The following is an 8,662-nucleotide window of genomic DNA, read 5'->3' as shown; positions in this document are numbered from 1 at the left end:
TTTTGATTTGATTTAACACATATAACACATAAGTGAGTTAGAGACACTGTTAACAGAAGTGACTCGTCTATAGTCTATTAAAACTGTTACCTCACACTTAATAATAAAATATATTTACAAGTGAAAAGTGGACCAATTTAGTCAGAAGAAGTATTAAAATAGTACATTTACAAGTAACCAAAGTACATGTATACTTATACTTTACTTATACATAAAGTAAACTTTAAACTTATACTTCAACTGCAATGAAGGTTACTTAATGAAATTAACTTAAACGTTTTGGAAATTGTTGTACATCTACAGTATGCTCTTAAAAACATTCTCTCATTATACAGTGACTCAGTTCCTCAGTCATCTTTAATTGTGTGTGTGTATGCTTCCCTCCCTCTGAAGCCATTTTGTCTCTCTGTGGGTGTGGCAAAAAAAAAGAACAACCATCAAATGAGAGAAGATGGAGGCATGGGAGGACAAAAGAGAAAAGCAGGAGAGAAGAAGAGAAGAGGCATGGAGAGGTGCGGGTGGGCAAAGGCAATACCTTTTAAAACTGAGGAAGGAGCAGGACTTTTACCCATCTCAGTCTAGTGTCATATTTGCAGCATCCCATAAAGGAAGACAAATAAAGTGAAAAGATAAAGTGTTTCGCATGGAAAACACCATGAAGTTAAACAGATAAATTGTGCTACAAGAGCACAGCAACAAAATAGAAGGATAGAGAGAGAAATCGGAAAAGGAAGAGAGACAGAAATGTGCAATGGGTGCAAAGATTGCCGAAGGATATCCTTCTCTCTTTCTTTAACGGTACACCCTTTTTTTGGCACAAAATGGAGGAAGGAGGAGGGAAACTTGTAGAGTTGTAGTAATTTTCCACTCTGAGGTTATGACTTGCATAGCACTTGCAAACATTCAAAACCGTGCATGAAGCACACACACACACACATTCCCTCTCTTTCTTTTTCTCTTTCTCTCTCTCTCGTTCACTCTCATTCTCTTAGTCTCACTCTTGCACTGGAAACTTGCCCTCCATTTTGGCTAAGGCAGTACCCTGACATGACTCACGCAGCCTGGCCTATAACCACAGCATGGTCCCTGCATACACAGATAAAAGCACTTAAAACACGCACATGCATGGAGAGAGAGAGAGAGAGAGAGAGAGACAAACACACTCTGTCTCTTTTGCCCCCACCCTATAAGCAAACAAATCTAGGATCAGCTCTGCTACCCCTGATGACTGACATGTAATCTGAGCTCTGTTCATTGACACAAATCCTCTAACAAATACTGTACACCTCCCTCGGTCACATATAGCCTACAGTAACCGGGACAACTTAGTGAAAAAGGCAGTTTACGCACGCTTACTGCTCACAGCACTAGATTGTGCAAAGTAACTATGGTGGGGAATTCTCTGGACTTTGTTCTTTAGGGTGGCCATAACAGGATGTCACAGGACTGCGCCTATTTGGTGGCTCATGGCACGACAACACCCAATCCGGTGTCTGCATCTGTGGAGGAGAAGTGGAGAAACCGAAGCATTAGTCAGACCAGGAAAAGGAGAAGGACATTATCAAAAAATGGAGCAGCAAAGAAATTAAAGTACTCTTAAGACATGCACTGTGCTGTTTGGAAAAGCTTATGTTCATGCCTTAGCATTAGCAGACACTTTTGTCCAAAGAGACATACAATGACATCAATAAACAGTACATTAACATTAAAATAGTTTAAAGTCATATAGCCTAAATGAAAACAAAAAATACAAATATCACTAACAGACTAAATCAAATTTTCAAGATGCATTTAAGAACATATTGGCTAAAAGATTGAAATGAGAAGTGGAGGCTAACTAAATATAATTATGGGACAGGTTCACAAGGAATATATATATATACCTATACATATAGGTCTTGATATTTAATATCTATATTTTTTTATTTACCTCTCATAAAAATCTCTACCTGAAACACCCACACCCTAGTCCCTGAAAAACATTCTTTGACTTATTTGATTTTCAAATTTGCCCTTATGGTCAAATCAGAACTTCTTTCTCAGAACAGTCCTCAGTAGGAAATAAGATGCTGTGCTTGGTTTATAAAGCCCACACAGTTGGGTACTGGTCTTTTGGAGAGAAAAAATGTGTGTGTGTGTGTGAGAGAGAGAGAGAAAGAGTGTTTTAACAATTGCGAAATAGCAAAAAAGGGGTCTGTTTTGTTGACTGTGATACCATGCACAAATATGTCTCCAATTAAAACATCTCATTTGGCATTTGTTGATATGCTGGCATTCTCTATAGCTCTCTCTCTCTCTCTCCCTCTTTCTCTCTCTCACTGTCTCTCTGTCACTCCCTCTCTCTTTCTCTTTTACATCCCTTCATCTGTCTCACGCACACAAACACAAAAAGAACACATGCTTCTTGTCAGATGTCTGAGTATTTTAACCATAGGATCAACATTCCTGTGGTCAGGAGTTAATTGCACTTTAGTCAAACGCCATTCTAGTCATAGCTTCAATTTACAGTAGACTACTGTACTATACAACCTTAAAGCAATGTGACACAGGTTTTTACTGTTATTAATATTATCGTGAGATGTTTTTTAGGTGGGATTTTGTAGTTTGCTTTTATGTCATTCCATTTGACATACACACCACAAACACAACTGTTTACTCTTAAAACGAATGTTATAAACAACACAAACTTTGTTGTTACTGTCGGGACATAGAGATGTGTTAAGAATGTTGTTTCTTCTTACTCTCAGACATTGCAGGTACCGAAGTGTGCCTCATTACAGATGACTAGGGTATGAAAAAGTACTCGCATTCATGGGTACATAACTGTTCTTCAGAAGATGACTAGGGTATGAAAAAGTACCCGTATTCATGCATACATAACACACAGACCATTAGGAACACAACAGTACTTGTTTTTCTTAGTGTGTAGGTCTAAAAATAGTGTATGAATGTTTGATAGTCTTAGTCAGGACAGTGAGAGAGACCCCCATTAAGAATCAAAATAATGGCACGTGTATTACCACAGTACTAGCATTGTTGCAGAGCAACTTCACTTGACTGCATTTGAAAAAGTCCTCAGAAGAGTGGTTGGGGTAGTGGTGGTGGGGAAAAAAGTCCTCAGAAGAGTGGTTGGGGTAGTGGTGGTGGGGAAAAAAGTCCTCAGAAGAGTGGTTGGGGTAGTGGTGGTGGGGAAAAAAGTCCTCAGAAGAGTGGTTGGGGTAGTGGTGGTGGGGAAAAAAGAATGGAACCAAAATGGCAGAAGGGAGGTGCCTCTGTGCTTGGGGATGTTTCTGGGGAGTGAGTCACCATGAGAATCTAAACCACAGCCGCCAAAATCAAATCACAAGCTGCTACTTGGCTGGTTTGATAAATACTGCAATTGTGCACGAAATCATGAGGTGGGCAAATGCTCTGAGACATGTGCGACAAACACACACAAATCCTCTGTGTCTTTCTGTCTCACACACACACACACACACACACACACACACACACACACGTAGACACACACACACACAAACTCACTCTTAACACATTCACAATATTCACAAATACACATACACACTGACTCAAACTACATGTGTATACATAGAAATCCTCACACACAATCATCTGCACATTTTCATTAGATACACACATTCTCTATCTCTCACACACACGCACACAAGCATTGAATGACACACACTAAGGATTCCCGTCCCATGAGTCAGTCTGTTATGTAATGTCAGGAGCAGTAATTGAGTCGACTATGCTTCCGTTTATTCCCCCAGAGGTTTTCTCCTGCTCTTTCTGGTGGAAGATGCCAGCTCTCCACTATTTGATCGCTTCTGCCTTCACCTCAACTGAATCAAAGTATTTACCATATAGACAAGAGTATTGAAACATTCATATGGACTGGATCCCGCAGATATAAAGTTGCAAAATTTAACATCAATCTTACTTTCTACCCCCCTAATAATCTCACACACATACTACAGTGTGGGGACAGGCCACACACATGCCAAAAGAACATCAAAACACTGCCATCACATACTACAGTGTGGGGACAGGCCACAAACATGCCAAAAGAACATCAAAACACTGTCACCATAGAGACTATGTTAGACCACTCCTCTCATTGCTATACAGTAATAAACTGGGTGATCACCACAGCAACATGGCTGACTCTGACTCACTAGTTTCAAGTAGAACACCCCCCAACTCCACTTCTCTCTTTTTCTGTGTGTGTGTGTGACTGTGTGTGTGTGTGTGTGTGTGTGTGTGTACAGCACACCTGTGTGTACCTAAGACCTATGAACATTCTTCATTTGAGAACTTTTCCACAATAGATATATATACTGTTTTACCACTGATGTGTACCCCTGATATGTGTGTGTGTGTGTGTGTGTATGTGTTTGTGTGTGTGTGTGTGTGTGTGAGCACGCATGTGTGTGTATGTGTCTGTGTGTGTGTTTCCGTCTGTGTATGTGAGTGGGTGTTTGCGCTTGTGTGTGAGTGTGTGTGGGTAATAAACCTAATTGCAGGTAGACAAAGGAAGCTCTGCGTTGGTAAGAGCTGAGCTACTGGAGGCATCAGGCAGAGAGACTCTGTAATGAGCTGGCAACGGTGCTACTCAGATACGCCCCAGGTCCTTAAGTCCTTAATAACACTGTGTAAAAGTCCCATGGGCCTGATAGCGTTCTTCAGACACAAGCGCAGATACCAGAGGGTGTGTGTGTGTGTGTGTGTGTGTGTGTGTACAAGCAACAATCCAGTAGTATATTGATGTTATTATTACACAAATGTTTTAAGAGATACCCAGATACGACAGAGAGGATGCCACATCTTCCAGACATCAGACATGTAACATGGCATTAGGTATGTTTAGTGTAACGCCAAACCTCCATATCATCAGCTGACACACATCCGGCCTTGCCACTGTACCACATTCTTTTAGATATTTGTACAAACATAGTATTAGTGTGAGTGAGAGAGTGTGTGTGTGTGTATGTGTGTGTGTCTGTGTGTGTGTGTGTGTGTGTGCGTGTGAAAAAGAAAGAGAGGGATAGAAAGAGCAGAAATTAATTAACAGATCATGTTACTATTTCCATGTGGTTCTGATAAACAGCTGAATGAGAGAGTGAGAGAAAAAGAGAGTGAGAGAGAGAGAAAGAGTGAGAGAGAAAGAGAGGTGGACTTAGAGAAGGTGTGGCAACTTCAGGATAAAACTGACCAGCCACCTCAGTCCATCGCCATATCCCTCACACCCTGATTCTCATCTCACTGTAAAGTCCTCTGGATCATACTTTCCGGTGAGTTCAACTTTTTGCAGAAGTCTTTTGTTGTTGATGTGATGTGCAGTTGTGAGATTGCATGCACTGCAGTGAAACTCTGTGCAATGGCATAAGCCTGGCTGTGAGCAAACAAACTTGCCAGTTCAGTTCAGATACAAATCCCTCTAAATCCGTCAGACCACTTTTCTTTTTAGTAAGCAATTTTTTTTGTCAGGCTTCTATAGGTTTTGCTACAAATCAATATTTCAGACCAGGAAGAGAGTGGTATTTAGTGGATTTTGAAGCTAAATTATCTGATTATTTTGAGCATTCACTCACCACCGTTATCTCATTTTTGATGGAGGTGGCGTTTAGAGGGTTTTGCATCTGAACTCTTCATTTAAAGGCAGACATGGCTCTCTTTTATTGTGTGACTACTTCTCTTTTGGGGTCTTCCACTTACATCTTCAGACAAAGGTATTTCCCTCATTTCAGCCGATGGTGATCTTGCATTTATTTGCTGATGTGTGCTCTATTTTATATATATATATATATATATATATATATATATATATATATATATATATATATATATATATGCGCTCTGACTGTGCTGGTTTTGTAGAGGCCTGGGGCGAGGTGTTCACATGATGGTTCAGTAAAGGCTTCTTAAAACTCTGCTCCTCTGTCATCACATCCTCTCTTTCTATTTCCCTCTGTCTCATGCAACATCCATCATTCTTTTCTCTCTCTCTCTCTCTCTCTCTCTCTCTCTCTCTCTCTCTCTCTCTCTCTCTCTCTCTTCCAGCATTCCCACTCTGACTGCTCCTCCCACTCTCTTTGTCCTGGCATAACCTCTCCCTCCTTCTGGTCCTCACCCGATTGGCCTCTCTGTCCTTCCATCATGTTGAGCGGCTAGCCTGGCACCACGACGCAGCCAGGCCGAACAACTGCAGCTAGTACAGTTTGCATTGCATTCAACTGCAGCTCATAAAGTTTGCATTGCATTCAAATAACAAGTAGATGGCTGATTGTTCCAGCAATTCAGAAAGGCATTCTGTGCACACTGGAAAATAAATACCGTATGCTCTGCTGTTTAAGAGAATAAAGTGAGTGAACTCCTACACATATTCTGTGGTGCAAGACAGAGCGAAGTCTGTGTACGGAGTCACTAAAGTTTATCTCTTCGTCTGTATCGCTCATATCCCCTTCTCTCTCTCTCTCACTCTTTCTCTTACCCCCTCTCTCTGTTTCTCTCATGTTAGAGAGGGGCCTGGTAGGGCGTTGGCAATGCTCTGCCCCCTCTCTCTCTCTCCCTCCCTCTCTCCCCCCCCCCTCTCTCTCTCTCTCTCCCTCTCTCTCTCTCCCTCTCTCTCTCTCTCTCTCTCTCTCTCTCCCTCCCTCTCTCTTCACCTCTCTCTCTCTCTCTCTCTCCCTCTCTCTCTCTCTCTCTCTCTCTCTCTCTCTCTCTCCCTCCCTCTCTCCCCCCCCTCTCTCTCTCTCTCCCTCCCTCTCTCTCTCCCTCTCTCTCTCTCTCTCTCTCCCTCTCTCTCTCTCTCTCTCTCTCTCCCTCTCCCCTCCTCTTCTTCTATTTCCCTCCCTTTGGTGAGTGTGTGTGTGTGTGTGTGTGTGCATGTGAAGTGTAGAGGGACTTGTGTGTTACCAGGGTGTGTCACAATGTGTGTGTGTGTGTGTGTGTGCATGTGAAGTGTAGAGGGACTTGTGTGTTACCAGGGTGTGTCACAATGTGTGTGTGTGTGTGTGTGTGCATGTGAAGTGTAGAGGGACTTGTGTGTTACCAGGGTGTGTCACAATGTGTGTGTGTGTGTGTGTGTGTGCATGTGCGTGCATGCAGAGAGAATATATACATCACAGAGTAGAAGGAGTAAGGAGTGGCAATATAAATTTTTGGCATCATGCCAAAAAAAAAAAAAAAACATGCCATAAGCCATGTTTTAGCCTTCTTAGATGTTTAGCCATCTGTGTGCTTTGTGTTGTAAATGTAAACGTTCAGCACCAGTATTCAATTCCATCCTTCTTTTTCAGAGCCACCATGACCCGTCTCCTAAACGCCATGGGCACCCTCATTGATATTTTCCAGGAATACGCAGGTCAAGAAGGAGATGCTAAAACCCTAAGCAAAGGGGAACTGAAGACTCTTTTGAGTAAAGAATTGGGCATGAAACTTGAGGTGAGATTTCTAACATGTTTTACAGTATTACTACAGCAAAAAAACTAGATAGATAGATAGATAGATAGATAGATAGACGTTATTGATCCCCAAGTGGAAACTCAAGATACTATAACTATATAAGAACTATATACTGTAGTTCCAGTGTGCCGGGTGGTTTATACAACTCCTAAGTTCCTAAGTTAAAGGTATTCTTCTTGTTTCTATTTGCAATCAAGTTAATGAGTCATCAAGGTCATGTTTTTTCAAGACATAAACTGTGTCTTTGAAATGAACAACTTTTAATATTGAATATTGATTAATATTGAGACACAGTATTTCACTTGTATGCATCATGTTCTCACAAAATACTAATGCTTGCTAGCAATCAAATACATTTTTGTTTTAATTGTATACACGAGGACAATGACTATTATAATGTCACCACACTCTCACAAATATTGATTCCCTGTTGTCTAAAGAGAGCTGCTTTAGCAAGGTTGTGAAAAGTGATTGTAAACCCCAACACTCTTTTCCAACAGGCTGCAAAAGACAAGCCTGCCTTGGACAAAATATTCAAAGACCTTGATTCCAATGCAGATGGCACGGTGGACTTCACAGAGTTCATAACCATGGTGGCTGTTATAACTTCCATGCTGCAAAGCTCAAAATGATAAGAGGAAGAGGCCCATTCATACACAAACACACACACACACACACACAAACACACACACAGGGTCTCACCATCACCCTGTCCAGAGTGCCAGAGGGCTGCAGTGTTTAATTGTAAGGGTTTGATTAATTAAAAAATAGCTCCAAAAAAACATTCAAACTGTATCTTACACACCCTCACAAAACCATGAACTTATCTTGGCTTGCAGTGGAATACATACATGTAAAACATATTTGAAATAAACAGTTAAACTTGGTTCCAAAGTGCCCGGCTGTTCTTTGTTCCTTTTTCGAAGGCAACCTTGCAGTGGGAGGAGGAGGGAGAGGGATGAGAAGGTCAGGGGTCAGGAGAGGAAGCGATAGACCTGGAGCAGGGATTCCCATACTGTGTACGCGAGCTTCCACTAGGGGGTACGCGAGATGAAAAAGGCAGTCGGAAAGGTGTTAAAAATGTTTTTTTTTAAATATCTTAAGCCTATGTTCTCTTTGTTCTTTGTGTTTCATAGTGTTGTTCTCCACCCTGTTTTTTTAGTGTGAGAGTTCATAGACCAGTTGTACATTTTGATTT

At 41.4% G+C, this 8,662-nt stretch overlaps 1 protein-coding gene across 1 annotated transcript; it reads left to right on the top strand.

Moving 5' to 3' along the window:
• The first annotated feature begins 5,142 nt into the window (after window positions 1–5,142).
• On the top strand, window positions 5,143–8,350 carry LOC143118704 (protein S100-P-like). Its single transcript, XM_076279770.1, has 3 exons — window positions 5,143–5,291; window positions 7,299–7,443; window positions 7,965–8,350. Exons 2-3 carry the CDS (start codon window positions 7,306–7,308, stop codon window positions 8,094–8,096), a joined length of 270 nt encoding a protein of 89 aa, XP_076135885.1. The 5' UTR covers window positions 5,143–5,291; window positions 7,299–7,305; the 3' UTR covers window positions 8,097–8,350.
• Window positions 8,351–8,662: the final 312 nt, after the last annotated feature.

Source organism: Alosa pseudoharengus, unplaced genomic scaffold, assembly GCF_046254945.1.
Source record: "Alosa pseudoharengus isolate Yale_2024_CS ecotype anadromous, Long Island Sound unplaced genomic scaffold, YU_APseudo_1.1 YU_APseudo_1.1_scf_12, whole genome shotgun sequence".
NCBI classification, from domain to species: Eukaryota; Metazoa; Chordata; class Actinopteri; order Clupeiformes; family Clupeidae; genus Alosa; species Alosa pseudoharengus.
Note: the sequence above shows the minus strand (reverse complement) of the source record. Positions and strands in the feature narration are given on the sequence as shown.

What these genes read in the sequence shown, in the direction of transcription:
- LOC143118704 (XM_076279770.1), top strand. Translation starts at nt 7,306, where the DNA reads ATGACCCGTCTCCTAAACGCCATGGGCACCCTCATTGATATTTTCCAG. An exon ending in AATTGGGCATGAAACTTGAG is followed by an intron (nt 7,444 to 7,964) that starts GTGAGATTTCTA and finishes CTTTTCCAACAG; the next exon opens with GCTGCAAAAGACAAGCCTGC.